At 32.5% G+C, this 24227-nt stretch overlaps 3 protein-coding genes and 2 pseudogenes across 3 annotated transcripts; all 5 read left to right on the forward strand.

The window, feature by feature from the left end:
• The first annotated feature begins 7976 nt into the window (after positions 1-7976).
• Positions 7977-8771, forward strand: LOC18023351 (putative F-box protein At3g23260). The gene is given in 4 exon segments (XM_024159167.1): positions 7977-8169; positions 8172-8401; positions 8404-8596; positions 8599-8771. Coding segments are annotated over 4 exon segments (789 nt in total).
• Positions 8772-9712: 941 nt separating this feature from the next.
• On the forward strand, positions 9713-11006 carry LOC112088853 (annotated as a pseudogene).
• A 1906-nt stretch (positions 11007-12912) lies between these two features.
• LOC112088854 lies at positions 12913-14352 on the forward strand. Its single transcript, XM_024159169.1, has one exon. It carries the CDS (start codon positions 12913-12915, stop codon positions 14350-14352), a length of 1440 nt encoding a protein of 479 aa, XP_024014937.1.
• A 6109-nt stretch (positions 14353-20461) lies between these two features.
• LOC18023354 lies at positions 20462-21656 on the forward strand (annotated as a pseudogene).
• A 1264-nt stretch (positions 21657-22920) lies between these two features.
• Positions 22921-24081, forward strand: LOC18023355 (putative F-box protein At3g23260). The gene has a single exon (XM_006406019.1). The coding sequence runs from the start codon at positions 22921-22923 to the stop codon at positions 24079-24081; it is 1161 nt and encodes a 386-aa protein (XP_006406082.1).
• Positions 24082-24227: the final 146 nt, after the last annotated feature.

Raw genomic sequence — 24227 nt, forward strand, 5'->3', positions numbered from 1 at the left:
ACGACGATCTTACGTCGACCATTAACGACCACTTAACGACGGTTCAGTCGAAGACTAAGTCGACGCAATTCGATGTAAACTCGTCGTAAACTGTACGACGCATTTACGACGATTTTGTTTCCCTCGACGTTACGACGAAACCAAAATTTTGATCTGCACTCAACCGAAATACAAGATCGAGCCCCCGGCACCTATTGGTACGTAAATTATACGACGATTTTACGATGATTTGGGTATTACGACGATGACTTTACGACGATTTCGAAATCGTCGGTAGTCCGTCGTAATGGCCCTATTACGACGAAATAACGACCATTTCGGCCGTTGTAAAATGATGTTTTTCTTGTAGTGTTCGAGTAAACTTCTGGGTAATTAGATTTACATTGGAGCCAGCTTGAAAATTGGTTTTCGTAGTTATTGTAGGGTTTGAATGGTTGTTTACAGCTACAAAAATAGAACGATATGTATATGAATTTTATAAGACTATATAGTATATGTTAATAATTTTTTTTAGAAAAACATTAGTATATGTTTACCTTATGACTTCATGAGTTTTTAGTTGAATAAAAAAAGAAGGAAGAGATTAGACAATTTTGAAAGTTATGAGAGAATTAGAGAAAAGTGTTTGATATTTACACTAAATTATAAGAAATTGATATTTTTGTTAGAGTTTATCTAAAACTAGATTTTGCTTCCACGCTACGCGTGGGTATTTTGTTAATAAAAATTATATGCAATTAATTATATTTATTAAGATATAAATTTTATATATTAGTGTTTTAATAATATATTAAAAATATTATGGTATTAATCTAATAATTTTTATGTAAATTTTGAGATTTTTTTACGGTTTTTTTTAAATCTATAAACAATATATCTTATTTCAAAAACGTATTATTTGGTTAAACACTTATAAGTTGATATACCCAAACCAACTAATATTTTTACAAATTAATCAAATGCTATTTTTTAAACATAGTATTGACTTGATGATAAAATATTATACATTCACTTCTATAAATCATGAAGATAATTATTTTTTCATCATTTTCATTTTTATTCTAATTATTGTTCTGAATGGTGATAGCGTTTTTGGTTGTGCGGGAAAAACAGTTTAAGAGTGTAGTACGGTTCAATTGCGGTACGAGTGGAAAAATTAATTTGCAGGACAAGTGCGGTTTGTCCTAAATAAACGGTACAAAATAATGTTTGATTGGTGAAAAACAGTTTGCGGTCCATAATAAAATGTTTGAATAGTGTAAATATAATAATAATTAGTATATATAGAAATTTAATTATCTGTTTAATGTTAATGAAGAAACATTTTTATTGTCTATAAATCTTAAATATCGAAATTCATTTTTAAAATAAACATTTTTAAAATTTTATTTTGTTTAATCAAGTTGTTCAAAACATAATCACAATTAATACTTGAATATTTCATTACTAATAATTATTCTTTTTTGTCAATAATTACTTTTTATTCTTGTGTTTTATTTTGAAGAAAAATATATAATCTTTCGATTTGTAATCAATATATCATATGATAGAAAAACTATAGTATAGCATATATGTTTAATAATTAAAAAATAAATTATTTAAAAAAATTAGTAGTCAAGTGCGGTTTTTAAAGAAAACTGCTGGGAAACGACTGCGTTCAGATTTAAGAGTGCGGTAGTTGATTTTACTCATTAGATAAAAACGTTATATTATTATTGTTTCTTTAAAAAAACGCTTTTGTATTAGAGAAATCTTTGATTGGTAAAACATCCGCGTTTTTCTAAAAATTGCTTTGAAATCTGCAGTGCTTTAGTTACCATTCATAGCATATATATGTGTTCTTTAAAAACAATAAAATTTAAAATTTAATATTTGTTCTTTTGTTTAACCGATAAAAATATTTATTTTGTTAAATTAATTTAAAAATGTTAAATTAACTTTAAAAATAAACTAATAAATAAAATGTTTTCTTTGAGATTAATAACAATTTTAAATTTGAAAGTAAAATAATAGTTGAATGTAAAATTAATAAAAAATCACAAAATTTTTTGAATTAAGTATATTTTTGCTAGTTGGTTGTGTAAACGTTTGAATAATTTTTCAATGATTATATGTCATCTCTTATAACAAAAATGAATTTTTTTCATCATGTTCATTTTTATTCTTGTTATATCTGTTTTTAATGAATATATCATATTTCTTTATTTTAATGATTTTTGTATGATTATATCAGTTTTATTATATTAATTTTATTTCTTATAATTATAGTTAAGAAGGCAAAGCCAGTAAAATTTAATACATAAATATTTAGAAAAAATAAAATAATAAATTGAACAACTCAAAAGTAAGAACTTCTACATTAATATATAGCAATTACAAGTCGAATATACAAAATATAATTTTTTCGATCATTTTAGCATAATATATTACATGAGATTATGTGGAAATATGTTTTGCATATGTGAAAAAAATTTAGATGAATATAAATCATAATTATTAGTAATTTAAAATTCTACCTGAAAAGCTTTAAAATCAAGTAACTTAAACTTGTATAAATAGCATATATTTTTAATAGATAATAAATTTAATTTTGTAATTTAAACAGTGATAATGGAGATCATAATATCATGTTGGCTTTTTTTGTTAATAGAATTTTTTATTTTTATTTATTTTCTTAACCATAATATTAGAATCGGAGAATTTTTTATAATTTAAAATTTTGATATATACGAATAAAATGAAAATTTTAAATGTTGATGTGGATGCCTTGAAAATAATATAGCATTAAAGATTAATAATAATAAAATAATTTTAATTAACAAATTTTTCTATATTGTTTTGTATTAGTGTAATTTTATAATTTAGAAACTTTTTAATTTTAGTTATTGATGTACACTAATAAAATTGACATTTATGTGAATGTCTTTAGTCCTTAGAGGTATCTAGCTTCAATTTTTATTTTTCTATAAATTATTTTTTTGTTAACAAAACTTTTTTCTCTATTTTCTGTGCTTTGTTTTTTAAAAGTGTCATGATTTTGGTATCTCCTCCTTGTTTTGAGGCTTACCGAATGTATTCGGATGCTGCTTGGTCAGCTAATTGTTACGTTTGTGGTTAAAGTTAGGTTGCTAAAACCCCATCTGATGCTATGTTATTTCAAAAATATTCTTCGAATACCTCAGTCTCCTTCGTTTTAATGATGAAACCTCTTTCTCTATTTTCAGTGCTTCGTTTTTCAAAAATGTCGAGTATCAATCACTTGATATATTTTTCGGATTGCTTGAAATTTATCATTTTTCTCAAATTCGGTGGCTAAGCTTTGGATATTTTACGGTCTCTTTTTCAATTTTAAAGCGGCTTGTAATGGTTTTATGTATATATTTTTTTATTATAGTTAAACATATAGATTAGTCAAGTTTGTTTTCTTACGTTGTAATGACTCATATTTTAGTGAAATTTAACTCTATTTTTTTTTGTTAAAATTCTATTAATAATAAGAATATGAAAACTATGAATGGATTTTTTTGTTAAAACTCTATTTTTGTTTTTTTTGAAATAAATGCACACATAGAAAAAAACTTAAAATTTATTATAGTAAATTTGGATGCTAATGTAAAAGTCTCTAAATATGTGTGTATACAGCTAATTTAAATTTAAAATTTATTTTCTAATATTATTTATTTTAATTTTTATTATTAAAATAAAGTTTGTATATAATTTTTTATCTTTACTAATTTTAAAAACAATAATAGAATTTGGAAACTTTTAAATTTTTGATGTTGAGGTGGACCAATAAAAAAATTATACATAATTTCTTTATTCAGCAATAATATTAGAATTTATAAATCTTCTTAATTTTCTTGTTCAGTAATAATATTAAAATTTGTAAATTTTCTTTAATTTCGATTGCTGATGTGGACCAATAAAATTACCCTTTTAAATCTTATGTGGACACCCTTAGAAGCATTTAGCTTCAACTTTTACTAGTATGTATGAATTTAAATTATTTAAATTATACATATTAAAATATTTTATATGTATACATATAATTTATTACCAATATTTTATATGTATACATATATGTATACATATATAAATGTATTTTATATTTTATATGTATACATATATAATATTTTATATGTATACAGATATAAATGTATTACAAATTGAAATCCTCAAAACTAAAAACTTCTACATTAATCTATTGCAATTCCAAGCCGAATATACAAAATATAAGTTTTTCAATCATTTTTGTATAATATATTACATGAGATTATGTGGAAATATGTTTTGCATATCTGAAAAAATTAATATAAATTATAATTATTAGTTATTTAAAATTCTACATGAAAAGCCTTAAAACAAGTAACATAAACTTGTATAAGTAATATATAGTTTTATAGATAATAAATTAAATTTATAATTTAAACAATAATAATGAAGATTTTAATATCATGTTTTTTTTATTAGAGATTTTTTATTTTTTAATTTACTTTCTTAATAGAATTAGGAAATTTTTTTAAATTTACAATTTTGATATATACAAATAAAATTTAATTTTTAAATGCTGATGTGGATGCCTTGAAAATAACATAGCTTGAATTTTTATTCATAATAGAATAGTTTTAATTAACAATTTTTTCTATATTGTTTTGTATTAACAATGTAATTTTATAATTTAGATTTTTTTTTTAATTTTAGTTATTGATGTTCACTAATAAAATTGAATTTTTAAATCTTATGTGGATGTCTTTAGAGGCATATAGCTTCTATATTTATTTTTCTATAAACATATTTTTGTTAACCATATAATTTTAAATTTTGAAAATTTTTTTAATTTTAAATATTGATGTAGATCAATCAAATTGAACTTTTACATCATATGTGAACATTCTTAGAGACATATAGCTTTTATTTTTTTTTTAATAATAGATTTAGAAATCAAAGCTGGAAGATCCCACACGAGGCAAGTGATTATGGTCTCTCCTTGTTTTTAGGCTTACCGAATATATTCGCATGCTGTTTGGTCAACTAATTGTTATCTTATTAGTTAATGTTAGGTTGTTACAACCCCATCAGATGCAATGTTATTTCAAAAATCTTCCTCGGATACCTTAATCTTCGGCTTAATGACAAATTTTTTTTCTCTATTTTCAGTGCTTCGTTTTTTAAAAGTGTCATGATTTTGGTCTGGTCTCCTTGTTTTTGAGGCTTACCGAATGTATTTGGATGCTTCTTGGTCAGCTAATTGTTACCTTTGTGCTTAACGTTAGGTTGTTAAAACCGTATCAGATGCCATGTTATTTCAAAAATCTTCCTCAAATACCTTAATCTCCTTCGTCTTAATGACGGAACCTCTTTCTCTATTTTCAGTGCTTTTTTTTTTAAAAGTGTCGAGTATCAATCACTTGACATGTTTCTCGGATTGCTTGAAATTTATCATTCTTCTCAAATTCGGTGGCCAAGCTTATTTTTCGGTCTCTTTTTTCGATATTAAAGCAGCTTGTAATGGCTTTGTTTATATTTTATTTCATTATATTCTTTGTAATTTAGCTAATAGTTAATCTTATAGTTTAGCCAAGTTGGTTATTTTACGTTTTAATGACTCATTTTTTTGTGAAAGCTAACTCTATTTTTTTGTTTTATTTTTTAATTTGAAATCGTTGTACACACAGAAAAAAACTTAAAAATTATTATAGTTATGTGACAAAAATTTGGATACTAATATAAGAATCTCTAAATATATGTGTATACATCTAATTTAAATTTTAAATTTTCTATTTTAATATTATTTATTTTAGTTTTTTATTATTAACAAAAATTTTATATATAATTTCTTTATCTTTATTAATTTTTAAAAATAATAATGGAATTTGAAAAAAAAAAATTAATTTTCAATATTGAGGTGAACCAATAAAAAATTTATATAGAATTTTTATATTCAGCAATAATTAGAATTTGTAAATCTTCTTAATTTCCTTATTCAGTAATAATATTAAAATTTGTAAACTTTCCTTAATTCTGATTGCTGATATGCACCAATAAAATTGCCTTTTTAAATCCTATGTGGACACCCTTAGAAGCATTTTGTTAACATAAAAAATGGTAAACATTTAAGAAAAACGTTTTATGAATTTTTTTTATGTAAAAACGTTTTTGGTTAGTTATTTTATAAAATTCGGTTATATATAATTTCAAAAACGGTTTATTTTTACAGCAAAATTAGACATTAAACCATAATAATTTATACCGGTTTGTTTTAAGTTATTTTGACACATCAAAAGATAATAACCAATCAAAAAATGACACATAATCGGTAAATAGGATAAAAATATCTTTTTACAGCCGAAACTAATTCTGGAGCTGACACGTAAGCGAGAGGTTGTGAAACTCGCTGTGAGCACGACACGTAAGCAAATCACTACACAAATAAGTATATAGATAATTAATTTGATTATATTTTTCTCATTAAACAGAAACCAATCAAAATTGTCCACATGAACATATTTACCATGTCACATTTGACGTGGAATAAATGTCATCATTGACATAAGTAAAGATTTTTTTTTAAAACCAATCAATTTAAAACACCTACAATTTTTTTCATTAAACTACATTTTCATTTAATATATAGAATTTATCATCAATTGACAAACTTTAAATTATATATAGTAGAAGTATGTGTCTCTTTATACAATTTCTCAAGCATAATCCTTGTAGTTACTTGTATAGCACGCTGCAGCAGTAGGTCTCAACTTTGTGGCCGATAAGATTTTTCTAAAAGAGATTCGGCCTCACGAAAGCCACTCGTGAATATTATTGTACAAAGATTACCACAAATAACAATTGTATACACGAGATGTCAACGACAAGTTCTTTGAAACAGAGACTCTGCATCCGTTTGGTTCTCTGTTTCTTCTGTGTTTATCTTCTCTGTTTCTGGTTCTCTGTATTAAACAGAGATTCTACATCTGCTCTTTGCACCTTCGAATTCCAACATAATACTAAATCGTATGTATATATGCATTCAATCAATTTAAATAATAATTGTTAGACTCAAACTAGAGGTACATGGATTTTCTAGAGATAATGTTAAAATTTGATATCTGAGAAGCATATACAACCATGTCGACCATTAATTGGCGATGTATATATCTCTGTTAGGTTTTTCTTTTGTAGACTCAAATATTCTAAGGGAATCGACCCCTACTCATTTGTCTTTGATTAAATGCAGACTAAGTAAGACATAGCCGATATCATAAATCCCTAGAAAACTTATATTTACTTAGCTTGGATTTAAATAGCGAATGGTTCAATAAATCACTGTCCGTTTTTTGTGAGGTATGTAATTAAAGATATGTGGCTGATGATTATGTAACTACAATTATATTATAGGTTACTTCGGGGTCAAGTAATTGAAATTCCTGAATTTTCACTGACTTTAAGTTCTTCGATTAGGAAATTGAAGGGCTAGAGACATGGCGATGGTGCAGACTCTTCCTCTCTGCCACAATGCTATAATTCATGCCAAGTGAGTAAGTTTATTCTCTCTCTTTTTCTTTGTGGTGTTTCCATGACAAGTGGTGAAAAAGGTTTTGCAAGCTTATTGAGTGCTTTTGAAACAACATCTTAGAGGAGAAAATTGATGGATACTTTAAGTGACATATTGTATATTCAAGATATTTGACATTCTTTTCACCCCTTCACCCATTGCCTAAAATTCTTGTTGTTTTTAGGAACTTTTGCAATATCGTAATTGCACTATTAGATATACTTATTCGTGCAAAAATGTTAAATTGTCTTTCTTGTCTCAATTTTCAATTTTCCTGAACGTGAATCTCTCTCTCTCTCTCTCTCTCTCTCTCTCTCTCTCTCTCTCCCTCTCCATCTCTCCCTCTCTCTCTCCATCTCTCCCTCTCTCTCTCCATCGCTTAGAGATTCTTGATTCGCAAAAGTTATATAATCACACAGTAGCTATGGAGTACTGGAGAAGCCTTCCGGTGGATGTGGCAGAAGAGATACTCTCTAGGATTCCGGCTAAAACTGTAGCACGATTGCGCTCAACATCGAAACAATGGAATGCTCTATTGAAATCTGAGAGCTTTGCTAAGATACATTCTGATAAAGCACTAAAGGAGGAGTCTCTGGTTATAAGTTTGATTGATTCTAGATTTGCTTAGTGAGGATGGACTTCCGTGCATTTCACGGCAACAAGATTGCTCCATCTCTTAAGGTAGAACCTCAGTTCTACCTTAAAGATCCCTTTTCTAGTTCTTCACAAGTCTATATATGTAACGTATTTCACTGCGACGGCCTATTGCTATGCACCACCGAGGACAATAGACTCGTGGTTTGGAATCCATGTTTAGGGGAAACCACGTGGGTTAAACCTAGAGACTGTTATATAAAGAATCTGACTACTATGCTCTCCGTTATGACAGCAAATCTTCCTGCAAGCAATATATAATTTTGAGGGTGGATCGTCAAGATATACCAATCAAGAACGAGTACGAGATTTATGATTTTACCTCTAATTCGTGGAGAGTTCTTGGTGTGGCTACTGATTGGTTTTTAGCACTATATCGTTGTGGCATATCTTTGAGGGGAATACTTATTGGGTAGCTACTCAAGCAGGGCGTCCACATCATGATTTCTTACTAACTTTTGATTATTCAACCGAGATGTTTCAAAGTCTATCTATTCCTCATCCTTTTCCGCATAGTATATCGGCTTTATCAGTGGGTAGAGAAGAGCACACCTTAGTGACTTAGTCTGTTAAGTACTGGCTTTGACAAGAAGAATTTGATAGATGAGGAGGAATATCCATCAGGTTTACAAGTATGGGTGACAACTTTAACCGGATCATGGAACAAATCCCTAGCAGTGGAAAGAAACTATGAGAGAGATCAGATATATATATGTGATTTTTGTAAGGGGATGAGTTTCTTGGAAGACGAACAGAACAAAGTTGTAATGTATTTGAAGTGTGAGAGGAAACAAACACATACTAGAGGAGTATCTTGGTGACGATTCTACATGCCTATCTTCTTCCTCAGTTCTTTTGAATTACGTTCCAAGTTTGGCTCAAATCCAACTAGGTGCACCTCTTGGAGGACGCAAAAGGAAAGCACGGAACAAGTGACTTGGCATTGTCACACTAATCTATCCAAGTCTCGTTTACATGTGTTTCTTTAGGAACTTTCCAATCGTTTCAGGTTTAAGATTTTCTTGTTTGTGTCCGTATTTTATATTTCAATAGCATTGGATTTTAGAAAAAGTTAACTTGCCAGTTTTTTGTTTTTGTTTTTCTCATAAAAAAACTATAGAAAAATAGATAGAGAAGGTAATATGAAAGTGTTATAACGTGTTTCTTTATTTTTTTTATAAAGCATCATGTTCTTTCTCTCTCACCAAATGAACCAACGAACCTTCTTTAGTCCATAAAATCTCGACGTTATTGATAACCTTAAGGACTGATGAATTATAGCTGTTTTCTTTATAGCAAATCCACAAATTTAGGACTAAGAAATAAGAAACCATAGCTTAAAGTGACTGCATAATGCGATGTGCTATAGGCTATATCTTTTTGTCTCTAAATTCATATTTAATAATTAATACTTACAAGGATTTTTTAACAATAGTGATGCGTATAACAATATGATATGTGTGTGTTTTTTTGGACAGAGATGTACAGTAATTAATGCCCTAAGAAATGGGGTTTGAATGTATCAGCCAGCGAACCCACTCCTATTTTAGTGGACACCATACTAAAGCTTTCGCCATTGATCCCTCTTTATGGTCTAACTAAGACCGTAAGAAATAGGTTTACATAGTTAACCGGTCCTCGGGTCATATGGTTGACTTGACTTAAGTTTATTTACTGATTTCTGATCCGATAAGTGGTCTGGCTTAGGTTAACAGAGAGATTCTTGAACAACTAACCAATGTTTTTAAACCCAACCCGGATAATGACTCGGAGTGTTCTTCGAGTTGCCGGATCACTGGGTCAACCTGGATCAAAGATACACTCTGGTTAAAGCACCAAAGGAGGAGTCTCTGGTTATCATGTTGATTCATTCTAAGGTTTGATTAGTGAGGATACAAGAAGGTTGCTCCATCCGCTAAGGTTGCATCTCAATTATACCTAAAAGTTCCCCTTTCTAATTCTTCACAAGTGAACATACATGAAGTCTTTCACTGCGACGGTTTATTGCTATGCACCACCAAAGACAATAGACTCGTGGTTTGAAATCCATGTTCGGTGAACTAGGTGGGTTACACCTAGAGACAGCTACAATGAATCCGACTACTATGCTCTCGGTTACGACAACAATTCTTCGTGCAAGAAATACAAAATCTTGAGGTGGATCGTCAAGATATACCAATCAACAATGAGTACGAGATTTATGACTTCATCTCTAATTCGTGGAGAGTTGGTGGTGTGGCTACTGACTGGTTTTTAGGAGAATATCGTCGTGGCATATCTGTGAAGGGAATTACTTAGTGGGTTGCTACTCAAGCAGGGACGCCACATGCTTGGTTTTTACTAAGTTTTGATTTTTCAACAGAGAGATTTCAAAGTATGTCTCTTCCTCTTCCTCATCCGTTTCCTTATGTGAATGCGGCTTTATCAGTGGTTGGAGAAGAGCAGATTTGTCTATTATGTACTGATAGCAAAGTATGGGTGCCAAATAGTACCGGATCAGTTGAGCATAGCAAGTCCCTAGCAGTGGGTTTTTATAGAGATAAAAAGTACTATAATGTGATGAGTTTTTTTGGTAGACAAGCAGAACGAAGTTGTAATGTATTTGAGAGACAACAACATCTTACACATCCTGTGCAAAGACAAATACACAAACACACACATTAAGGGGGATAATATTGGTGGAGATTCTACAAGCATATCATCATCTTGCTCAGTTCTTCTGAATTATGTTCCAAGTTTGGCTCAGATCCAACAAGGTAGAGGACGCAAAAGGAAAACACCAAGCACGTGTGACTTGTAATTGTCTTACTAATCTATGCATTATCTATCGGATAATCCAAGTCTTGTTCATGTTTAAACGTTTAGCAAAAAAAATACAAGAAAAAAAGATTAAGATTTATGGTTTGCCTACGGTTTTATCTTTCTATCGGATTTTGCTTGTGGTTTTTATTCATTTTTGTTTGTGGACTCAAAATTCTGTCAGCTCCTCCGTTGTATTCAATGGAATTCAGGTGAAGTAAGAAACTACAAAATTTTTAAAAATAGTTGACTTAGCTTGGATTATTTAAGTAGCATTCGAATGATTCCAATAAAAACTTCTTTTAGTAATACATGTAACTATGTGGATGATGGTTGATGAAGGTATGAGTAAAGAGTACTTTTTTCTGCAAAACCAACATATCGTATATTCTTGAACAATTTATCTAGGGAAAATTGGAAATATAGGACAAAAAATAGAAAGCTTTGTCCCTTTAGTATTTTTTTGAGTTTTGTCAATTTTGGACAAAAATGACCTTATTAAATATTGTTATATTTCGAAATAAATAATTATAAATACATTTAAATTTCATAAATTCTAAAAAAGGAAAGAATATTATTTTAAAACATCGTTTAAGGAAATACATATATTTAAAATATATTTATTAATATGTTCTAGAAAACGTTTTCTACATTTCTAGAGTTTTATAGAATTTGATTTCTAGTATATGGTATAAGATCTACCGAGTATAGAATACATATTCTACTATTTGTTTTGTTTTCTATAACATCGTGTAGAATACGTTATCTAGAATTCATAATATATTCTACACATTCTAGAATATGTATTCTAGAAATCGTTATGTATTCTATGTTTTCTAGAATTAGACTTCTACTTATTTGTCTTCGTTCTAGTGAATATAGAATCCGTATTCTACTAAACAGTTAATAAAATCTGAAAAAATCTAGGATCAGGTGTTATCCAACAAAAATTAAATATTTGAAAATATTTTATTTTCCTTTTCTGTTTTTCACGTTTTTAACATATTTTATTTTCACGAGATTTCTACCCTAATTACAGTTTTCTGTGTTTCTATTCTGGTTATTCAATTATGGTGCATATCTATGTTATCTGTGGTATATGGAGATCGATTCTCAATAAAAATTGGATTTTTGAAGTCGATGAAGAAAAAAGAGGTCGATTAGTAACTTTGGAATCTAGTACGACTCTGGCTGAGTTAACAACTATGGTGTTAGAGGACTTTGGAATTGTCGACCACAGTGCCGAGTTCAGTTATGTACCGAGCAATTTGGTTGACAACTTAAGCTCTCCACCGATGATTATCACAAATGATCGGCAACTGAAAAATTTCGTTGGTTATGCAAAAAAATGCGTCTACACGTCTTTGTGTGTCGTTTACATCGTAAGTACAGAATCAAGGTATAAAATTTGATTTGAATGAAGAGCCCTATTATCCACATAGTGCTGAAGACGTCGATCACACTGTGATAGGAAAGTCAGAACAAGTTTTTACTGATCAGCGGAAACATGTCTCAAAAACCAATTTGCGTGAAAGCTAAGATGAGGTCGTCTCTGGATATGATGTCCTGATTTGCAATACTGAAGAAGTAAGTAACAAGGGAGGTCGGTTTTGGATGGTTGAAGCAGTAACAAAGGGACAAAATTTCAGAAACAAAAGCGAACTGAAAGCTACTTTTGAAATCTGTGCTATGAAGCATAACTTTGACTACAGTGTGATACAATCAACAAAAAAATGGTGGTCTATTCGCTGCAAAGATGGTGAATGTAATTGGCGTGTTCGCGCAGAGTGTCTAGAGGGTCAACGTATTTTAAAATCAACAAGTATGTAGCTGAACATACTTGTGCGCCATCTAGGAAAAACAAAATAGCTAGGACAGCGTCAGCTAAGACAATCGGTAATCTGATTATGCAGAAGTATGAGTGTGTTAAAGAAAGGCCTAAACTAAGAGAAATTATACAGATTATGCGCACAGAACATGGTTGCGAGATCTCGTACGATCAAGCATGGGAGTCCAAAGAGTATGCAGAAAATGCTGTAAGAGGTATTCCAGAAAAAAGTTATGGCAAAATTCCAAAATACTTGCACATGTTGAAAGAAGCCAATCCAGGTACGCATACTCACTACTTAACTGATTCTGATGATAGATTTAAGTATCTATTTATTTCATTTGGGCAATCAATCAGAGGATTCTACCAAGCTATTCGTAGAGTTATAGTTAACGTTGGTACTTTTCTGAAAGGTAAATACAAGGGAGTTCTGCTCGTTGCTACAGCTTTAGATGGTAACTCGAATCTGTATCCAATTGCTTTTGGTGTTGTTGATTCAGAGAACGACTTGTCGTGGGAATGGTTTCTAAGGCAACTTAACACAGTCATCGCAGATGATCAGTCGTTGGCGTTTATTTCTGATCGAAACACTTCTGTCCTTAAAGTACTAGCTAAAGTGTTTACACAATCTACACATGGAATTTGCATCCACCATTTGTTGAATAACGTTGTCACATTTTTCAAGACAAAGGGTTTGACTGGTTTGATTGCAAAGGCATCAAAAGAATATCGAGTTGCTGATTTTGAGAGGAAGTTCAACGATATTAAGAATATTAGTCCGCTTGTTGGAAATTATCTGGTTGAAGCTGGTGTCGAAAAGTGGGCTCGTTGCAAATTTCCAGGATTCAGATATGATGTTAGAACCACTAACCCAGCCGAATCGATGAATGCTGCATTGAGATCACCTAGAGAGTATCCAATAATACCTTTGTTGGACAACATCAGAGAACTGTTGACCAAGTGGTTTTACGATCGTGGACGATTAAGCGCAAAGCATAAGGACCCTTTAACCATTGAGGTTGAGAAAAAAATTGGTAGGAGGATTGAAAAGGGTAAAACATTTATTGTTTATCCGGTTAACCAGAATCAGTTTCTTGTTAGAGGTGACAAAATCGACTGCTTGGTTGATTTGGAGCTTAGATCGTGTTCTTGTGGAAAGTACAACTTGCTGAAAATTCCTTGCAGACATGCCATTAAAACAGTTTTTTCAGTGGACAAAGAACTACACCCACTAACTGATGACATGTACACTACTACAACATGGAGAAAGGCTTACGAGGAATGCATTAATCCAATAGGTGTTCCTGAGGATTCATGGCAAGTTCTGTTGGATGTGGAACACGCCAGAGTTCTACCACCAGAAACACGAAGAGCAGCTGGTCGAAGAAAAAAGCGACGATACAAAACGATGGAGGACAAGATACGCTCCTCACAAGGATCTCAAGGATCTAGTAAACACAAGTGTAGCCGGTGTGGTGTTGCAGGTCACAAGAGAGGGACATGTGACATACCAATATAGACTACTTTTATTTTTTAGTTTGCATGATGCAACACTTATGGTCGTTTGAATTTTGTTTTCTTTGCTCGTTTGAGTTTTTTTTGCGACACTTTGTTGGTTTTATCCATGAACACTTTGTTGGTTTTAGACATTTAAATCTGTTTGGTTATGTCATATGACAGCAGAACGTTTACTGCAGGGTGCTAATTGTTAAGAAATATCGGTTTCAATTTGACTGCGACGTAAGCATGAAAAAAAAAAACAAAACTGTATGCGTTAAGGATAAATAAAAATAAATTTTGAGATTAATCGAATGAGGTGCATAGTACCGCCGGTTACGTACTGTCACTCCTACTATACGCTCGTGTGTTCGATTCGCATCTGATGCCAACTTTTTTTTTTTTAAATATCTCAGAATTCTGTAATTCCCTAAATTCAGGTCCCGCGATTCATCTCTAATAGTCAGTCTCTTTTATCTCATCGCCGACCCCAGAACCATTGTTAATCAGATTTAACTCAAGATCAAAGGTATATACATATGCTTTCTGTTTTGATTTCATCTGTCTCCACAAATTCCATTGATTACTCTGATTTGATCTATTTGTTTTGAATAGTAAAATGAGTTACATCTCAACTGGATCAACGATCAAACCAAAGAAGGGTATTCCCAGAAAATGTGTATGTAAGGAGAAAACCATAATTTGTATGTCAACTACTGCAAAGAATCCTAATAGAAAATTTTACAAATGTGTTGCTTCTAAAAAAGTTTGGACAATTTTTATGATTTATGTTAGGGATTCAAGATGTTTCTTTTTAAAATTGAATTTTATTTTGTATTAGGGTGACTATGGCCACGTTTTTAAATGGGTGAATGAAGCCAGGCTAGAAGAGTTTGATGTCATCATGGAAAATCAGGAGGTCTTTGATCAAGAAATGAAAAAAATTCTTCAAAAAGAAAAGAATTTGATGGAGAAGATCGACAATCTTGTCGATCACCAGAAGAAGATGGAGGCAAAAGTAAAGAAAATTGTTTTCTGGTCTGAAATTTGTGTGGTTGGGTGCTTTTTTTTATACTATATTTTAGATGTTTAATTGGTGCTCTTTCACGCTCTCCCATCAGTTGTTTTGTTGGTTTTCTTTGTGATCACATTCAACGACTTGTTTTTTTGTTTCAATTAAAGTCTATAAATTCTCGCCTATATACAGGTAAATGCAAACTAAACAAAGCTTCTTCCAAATAAAATGAAGTTAGTCATTCAGTGGTTGGTGATTAATCTTCTGACATGTTCTACAAGACCATAGGCCTAAACTAAATCTAATTAAAAGATACCGAAAACATTGTTCACCATAAGAAAACAAAATCCTTCAAATCTCTACAATTTCACTCTCCGTTGCTGGTGTCGGTTCATACCTCGACATTCGTTCGATTAGTACCAGATCCTGTGCTGCATGCCAAAGATCACATACAATCTTCAACCGAGCCATCTTAATGTTCTCGTCGTCGAGCATAGTGAAGCTATGTCCAAACAAGTGGCACTCAATGAATTTCAATGCGTAGACTCCACAATCGTTTTGACTCTTGTTTATCTTCGGCTTCATTGGAGTGTACAACACCGAGTATGGTACAACTTTCAGATGTTTCTTGTTCTTTGGAGCCTGCACTTCCTTGACTATCTTTGGGATGATAACAGCGAATGCTTCTATATTCGTAATGTGTTTCGAACCTCCACAATCGAACACTTCAATCGTTCTCAACTTGAAGTTGATACACAATGATATCCAGTGATTGTTGTTGACGTTCATTGGAGTGTAAAGACGATCAATATCTATATCCCATGTTTTTCTTGTTCTTTCATGTGATGGTAGTTCACCAGTTCTGTAGTGTAAGATCCAGTCACTCAGTTTGAATCCCCTCTTACATGTCAGGAATTTACGGTACTCGCCAATGATCTGCTCAGCGAATAGGCAGTTCATAAAGGCAACTCGATCTGGTATCCACCGACACAAAATGGTGTTTTCCCAAAACAAGTACATGACTGCATCCATATCCTGCGGAATGATTAAACCTTTACTATGTTATATACCTGGTAAGTCAAATATCCTTAATTTTATTGAACAACTTACAGGTGTGCGAAGCCAATTTTTTGATCCAAATATGTGATGCGCTAATTCAAATGAAAACGTGACTGGACCAAACGGCATATCCCTGAAATGTGTGAAAAAGTATTGGGAAAATGAAGATAAACTTTAGCTTAGAACAAAAATAATTTGGCTGTTTAAAACAAAAAAATTACACAACTTACATGGGAGACATTGACCATGTAAAAAAATTGTCCCAAGAATCATCAGGCACGTAGACTAATGCATTATCAGCTAAGTCTTGTGGGTTCGAATCTTTCAAATGTGGGATCGTGAAAGGTGTTCTGGTTGACTTTTTCCCTACTGTTTTTGGACTCGAAATTTTGGTAAGGCCCATCGATGTCTGCGTTGGAAATAATCCGTCAACAACTGTATCTTGACTAAGATGGCCCATTGTTTTCTGAAGAAATTCTTGGGTACCCATTCGTAAATCCAATTCTGGAATCTGACTAAACGATAAATCATCAAAATCCAAGCGTTCTCCATCAATATTCACAGCCTGGTATCAAAAGGAGAAAAAAATAAAAAGTCTACAAGCCAATATATGCGATGTAATTCATTAACATAACTAAGAGGTGCAAGTGTTGTATTACAATTATGTTACAACCCTATTACATATTTATGTGATGAAAAAATTCTACAAGCCAACCTATGTGATGATAATTTACATATTTATGTTACAACCCTCTTACAAATGAAATTACACAGTAAAAAAAACAACAATAACACACAAACACAAAAAGTAATTTAGTTTTTAGAGTTTCTCGTCTTCCTTACCGTTTTTGCAGGCTCTGGATTGTTCACACGCGGAGACTTACGTATAGGTGGAGAAGTGTTGACAACGGGTGTTTCATTGCTTGTTGATGTGTCACTGGTTTTTTTGGGTATACCAGCAACATTGAATGAGTTATTCAGCTTCTCCATGGACAATGTGATTTGGTTCTCTATTTGGTTCAGCTTTTCATCAATTTTTTTCTCAATCCTCTCCTCCAAAGCAGTGATCGAAGCATTGAACATACTTTGAATCCAAGTCTTTATGTCGTCGTCCGGAACTTTCATGCTTTCCCTTGATCTTTCACACAACAGCTTCTGTTTGCGTGCTGTTGCTGCGTAATCACCAATCCGTTTTTTCCCACGAGCTGAACCAGAAGCTGAGCTTCCTACACCATTTGGTATCCCAATCTCACTTTCACCATTGACAGCCTCATCGTCTTGCTCTTTCTCGGACTCCAAATTAGCATTATCTTGCTCGCTATCTGTTTATTCATTCACGATATTGGCATCCTCAACTTCCCAGATTTGAACACTCCAATCCGTCTCCTAAGAAATCAGGCTCTTCATGACATCTACTCTACCATCATTCATCTCATCAAGCCGCAAGAAATCTGACGAGTCGACTACATCACAATTCCTGGTAGCTGAAATATATGGAAAAAGCAAATGCTACAAGCAAAAAATGATAAAAACCAACGTCATTTGTTAGAAACAAACGTATAAACTTTTTGCAAAGTAAATAAGACTACTTACATGTGATTTAAAGGTGCTTTCCAGTTGACTAATGTCATTGTATGACACTCTAGCAATTTCTTTCCACTTAGTGCACCGAGGAATAAAAGTGTCTTCAGTCCCAACTCTTGTGGCCAACAACGTACCGAAATCTGGGATTGCTTCCATTACCCAAATCTGAAGAGCTATAGAAAACCCGTCTAAATGATACCCTTTCATCTGACTCAGCTTCTCACGTGTCTTAATGACGCTGTCGACCAGGTGATCATACGCATGAATACCCCACGGGTACTTCTGGAGCTTCGTTATATCCATCGCTAAAATGATGTATTCACGCGGAATTAAAATCTGTGCATCCTGCGCCATCACAAACCCCGCAATTGTACAGATGTAGATCAGCCTCAATCTATCCTCGCGTGTCCATGTGTTCACTTGCTGTAGGTGCACCTTCAGCAATTAATCGAGGGTTACTCCTCCATTATTTCTGAGCACAGAACTCCAGAAACCGCCATCATCTTTCCATGTTTTGAAGTTGCAGTTCCCAGGGTCTTTATAGTTGAGCCCGGTGATTGCATGGAATTCCTGGAAAGAAAATCGCAAAGGTCTCCCAGCAAAGACAAACCATAGCTCGTGAATCTTGTCTGTGATGAGCTGCTTATACATGAAACTATGTTATGAGTCTCGCCGAGTAGCCAAGTCTGTTTGTATTAATCCTAAGAATCGGACCGAAGACATGATCTTGCAAAAATTTCTTGTATTCATCTGGAAGCTTTTTATCCAACTGCCTTAGAATGGATAATGAACATTGGTTGGTAATCTTCTCAATCGGAGGCACACTTCGAGGCGGAAACAGCAGTTTCGGTAACTCGTTGGAGTTCATACCTACAAAGTATACAAAATCTTATGTTAGTATCACTATAAATAAAGAATAGCATGATAACACTTCAAACTAGAAATGTTTTCATTAAAGAGTTTACACATAAGCTGAGAATGTCTTACGAAACTGATGAAAACTTATGTATGATCAACAACTCATTACTATATTATTCCAACTCATCACGCAAACAACCAAAGATGACAGAACCCAATAGCCACGAATTACAAACACACAACTAATCAAATGTCTGAAACAGAAAGTAACGCAACTCAAGAAAATTTTCAACACCTGGTTTTCCAATGTTTGTTCAAGGTTGATTCAAACTTATAAAAAAAATATTTTTCGAAAACAAGAATAAAACGAGGACAAAAAATGTGTTCTTTCAAATGAACAAAGCCAAAAGCTCAAGGAGGAAACAAGAAAATATGGTTAAAACAGGAAACATATTGATCAAAGCATTACCCACAGGCAAGAATACCAAACATAATCATCACGTACTTAAATAAAAATCAAACTTAAGCATCACATACTCAAGACATACTACCATTGTCACAAGTTAGACAGCCAAACTAGCACTGTCACAAGTTAGAAAGCCAAACTACCATTGTCAAAAATTAGTATTCCTTGGTATACTAAATCAATCGCCGAGAATTTTTCAAAGTCAGAGGAAAAACAGAGTTTATATCTCTTGTGAATTTTCTCACAAGTTATACGACAATGTTGCCTCCAAAAACCAAGTTAACAATGTGACCATTTTCAGTCAAAGGATGATACAATGTTCACAATGGATGCTAAACAGAAAATTAAGAGGAAAACAGCTTACTTTTTGCCGGTTGACGAGTTAGAGAACTTCTCGGAAGCCTCAGCGACGGGAACAGCGACGGATGATGAACAGCGAGTGAAGACTTCTTCTCGCCGGAGCTATGGAGACGGAGCTAGGACCGGCATCGTATTTTTCTCTGATAGCGATGACTGCTTATCGCCGATATATCTCAGCCTGTATACAAAGTTACCCAAAATCAATTTGGGATTTTAAACCCTAATATTGAGATTGAACAAAAGATAGAGTGAATAGATTGAACAGATTACCAATTGGATGAGAAGATTGATAATAATTGAAGAAGGACTCTGCTGGAAACTCGATTGAGAGAGAGCGGAGAAAACGATGGTTCCAATTTTGAGGAAGACGATGGTTCCAATTTTTGTGAGAAAATTGTATTATGATTTTTTTTTTAATTTCTATTCATGATTATATTAATATAAGAAAAGTCATTTTTTAGGGGCAAAAGAGGATTATAATTGACATAAGTATTAAAGAGACAAATTTTTTTAAAAAAGTACTAAAGAGACAAATTCTTCTATTTTTTATCTTAAATTTTCCCATTTACCTAACCATAGTTAGCCGAACCACCAATTAGTACCAAAGAATACTCTAATTAAGCATTAATTACCCAAAATAACTAATTTCCTTATCCGTTTGTAAGGTCAGAGGGTTGACTTTGACCGGTTGACTTGAAGGGCCTTGAAATTTTTACATCAGATTTTTACATCTCTCTCTCTCTCTCCTTAGATTTTTGATTCGGAAAGTTATATAATCACACAGTAGCTATGGAGTAGAAAAGCCTCCCGGTGGATGTGGCAGAAGAGATACTCTCTAGGTTACGGGCTAAATCAGTAGCACGATTGCGTTCAACATCGAAACAATGGAACGCTCTATTGAAATCTGGGAGCTTTGCTAAGATACATTCTGATAAAGCACCAAATGAGGAGTCTCTGGTTATAAGTTTGATTGATTCTAGGGTTTGCTTAGTGAGGATCGACTTCCGTGCAATTCACGGCAACAAGGTTGCTCCATCTGTTAAGGTAGCACCTCAGTTATACCTTAAAGATCCCTTATTTAGTTCTTCACAAGTCGATATACGTAACGTATTTCACTGCGACGGCCTATTGCTATGCACCACCGAGGACAATAGACTCGTGGTTTGGAATCCATGTTTAGGGGAAACCACGTGGGTTAAACCTAGAGACTGTTATAAAGAATCTGACTACTATGCTCTCGGTTATGACAGCAAATCTTCCTGCAAGCAATATAAAATTTTGAGGGTGGATCAAGACATACCAATCAAGAACGAGTACGAGATTTATGATTTTACCTCTAATTCGTGGAGAGTTCTTGGTGTGGCTACTGATTGGTTTTTAGCACTATATCGTTGTGGCATATCTTTGAGGGGAATACTTATTGGGTAGCTACTCAAGCAGGGCGTCCACATCATGATTTCTTACTAACTTTTGATTATTCAACCGAGATGTTTCAAAGTCTATCTATTCCTCATCCTTTTCCGCATAGTATATCGGCTTTATCAGTGGGTAGAGAAGAGCACACCTTAGTGACTTAGTCAGTTAGGTACTGGCTTTGACAAGAAGAATTTGATAGATGAGGAGGAATATCCATCAGGTTTACAAGTATGGGTGACAACTTTAACCGGATCATGGAACAAATCCCTAGCAGTGGACAAAAACTATGAGAGAGATCAGATATATATATATATATATATATATATGTGATTTTTGTAAGGGGATGAGTTTCTTGGAAGACGAACAGAACAAAGTTGTAATGTTTTTGAACCCCGACAACATCTTAAACATTGTGAGAGAAAATAAACACATACTAGAGGAGCATCTTGGTGGAGATTCTACATGCATACCATCTTCTTCGGTTCTTTTGAATTATGTTACAAGTTTGGCTCAAATCCAACTAGGTGCACCTCTTGGAGGACGCAAAAGGAAAGCACCGAGCAAGTGACTTGTAATTGCCATTCAAGTCTCGTTTACATGCGTTTCTTTAGAAACTTTCATATTGTTTCATGTTTAAGATTTTCTTGTTTGTCCGTATTTTATGTTTCAATAACATTGGATTTTATTTAAAATTAATTTGCCAGTTTTTTGTTTTTGTTTTTCTCATAAAAAAATTATAGAAAAATAAATAGAGAAGGCAATAAGAAAGTGTTATAACGTTTTTTTTTTAATATCACTAGATTCTAACATGTGCATCCACATAGAAATTATTTCTTTATTTTTCCACTTTTTTTTAATATAATTTAAATAATATTCTGGTGTTTAACAATATAGCTTTTTATATTTAAATTTTGTATTATGAGTTAGAGATTTATTTGTGTATTTAGATATACTTTTTAGAGTAAATTTTGTAATATCTTTAATTTTTATTATGTGTATATAGTTTTTTGTTATATATTTATATGTTTTTTTATATTTTTTTAAGATTTATATTTTTTAGTTTATAATAAAATTTATAAAATTATGTTAAGTAAACTAAATTGGATTATGTACAACATTGCCACACAAATTAGTAGATGTTTGCATTTCATTTCTCTATGTATACTACATTATATAAAGGTTTAGCATAAGTGGGTTTAAGCATGTTAGTCCAGATAAAAAATGAGCCCTAATATTTTGATACTTTATTCGTATATAACAAATTCTAGACACAGTAGAACCGTGAATGTTATATATAAAAATTATAACATTCATAAAATTATGTATCAAAAATAATATGTATACATAGATTTGAGATAATCAAAATACTCAAAATTATAATTATAAACCAAATATATTAATTTTATTTAAATTAAACTAACCAAAATACTCAAAATATTCAAAAATATGTAGTTATTCGATCGCGCTGCAATATCTCATCTTAGAGGAGATGATTTTACTAAGAAGAGTACTTCCACTCTTTTGAACCAGAAAGAGTTTCCTTTTGACAAGCTTTTTTTTTTTGTTAATTTCTTTATTTATTTTGACGTTGCCTAAAATCCTTTTTTGTTTTAGAAACTTTTACAATATCGTATACGCATTATTAAATACTAATTAGTGCAAATATTATTAAATTGTCTTTCTTGGCTCAGTTTTCTAAATAGAAGACCGAAATATAATTGGGAAATTAGGTCTTTCCCGGCTGTAAGCTTTCTCTCCATCGCTCTCCATCGATCTCTCGCTCTCGTATTAAATATTTTTGATTGGCAAAGTTATTTAATCACACAGTATCTATGGAGTCGAGAAGCCTTCCTTGGGATTTGGCAGAGGAGATACTTTCTAGGGTTCCAGCTAAATCTGTAGCACGATTGCGATCCACATGCAAAGGATGGAACGCTCTATTGAAAAGTATGAGCTTTGCTAAGATGCACACTGCTAAAGCACCAAAGGAGGAGTCTCTGAATATCATGTTAATTGATTCTAGGGTTTGGTTAGTAAGGATCAATCTCCATGATCCATCAGCAAAGGTTGCAGCTGAATTATACCTTAAAGATCCTCTTTCCAATTCTTCACAAGTCGAGATATATAACGTATTTCACTGCGAGGACTTATTGCTATGCACCACCAAGGACAGTAGACTCGTGGTTTGGAATCCATGTTCAGGGGAAACCAAGTGGGTTAAACCTAGAGTCAGCTACAAGGCATCATCTGATTACTATGCTCTCGGTTACGACAACAATTCTTCTTGCAAGAACTACAAAATATTGAGGGTGGATCGTCAAGATATACCAATCAAGAACGAGTACGAGATTTATGACTTCACCTCTAATTCGTGGAGAGTTGTTGGTGTGTCTATTGATTGGTTTTTAGCACTATCTCGTCGTGGCATATCTGTGAAGGGGAATACTTATTGGGTTGCTACTCAAGCAGGGACGCCACATGCTGACTATTTACTAAGTTTTGATTTTTCAACAGAGAGATTTCAAACTCTTCCTCTTCCTCTTCCTCATCCGTTTCCTTATATGAATGCGGTTTTATCAGTGGTTGGCGAAGAGCAGCTTTGTCTGTTATGTACTGGTTTCAAATCTTTGATGGGAAATCTTGGACTCGATGATTTCCAAGTGTGGGTGGCAAATACTTCCGAATCAGTCGGGTCATGGAGCAAGTCCCTAGGAGTGTATTGTTATATACGTAAAAAGTATTCTAATGGAATGAGTTTTTTGGTAGATGAGCAGAACGAAGTTGTAATGTACTTGGAAGACAACAACACGTTACACGTCGTGGGCAAAGATAAACGCGCACACACGCACATTGTGGGCGATAATATTGGTGGAGATTCTAGTTACTTATCATCATCATCTTGCTCAGTTCTTCTGAGTTATGTTCCAAGTTTGGCTCGGATCCAACAAGGTGGAGGACGCAAAAGGAAAGCACGAAGCATGTGTGACTTGTAATTGTCACACATCTATGCATTATCTTATTTGATATTCCAAGACTAGTTCGTGTTTAAGTCTTTCTGGTTTGCCTTACGGTTTTATCTTTCTATTGCATTTTGTATTGGGTTTTTAATTTTTTTTTTTGGAAATCTTATATTAACTAA

Source organism: Eutrema salsugineum, unplaced genomic scaffold (genome assembly GCF_000478725.1).
Source record: "Eutrema salsugineum unplaced genomic scaffold, Eutsalg1_0 scaffold_13, whole genome shotgun sequence".
NCBI lineage: Eukaryota > Viridiplantae > Streptophyta > Magnoliopsida > Brassicales > Brassicaceae > Eutrema > Eutrema salsugineum.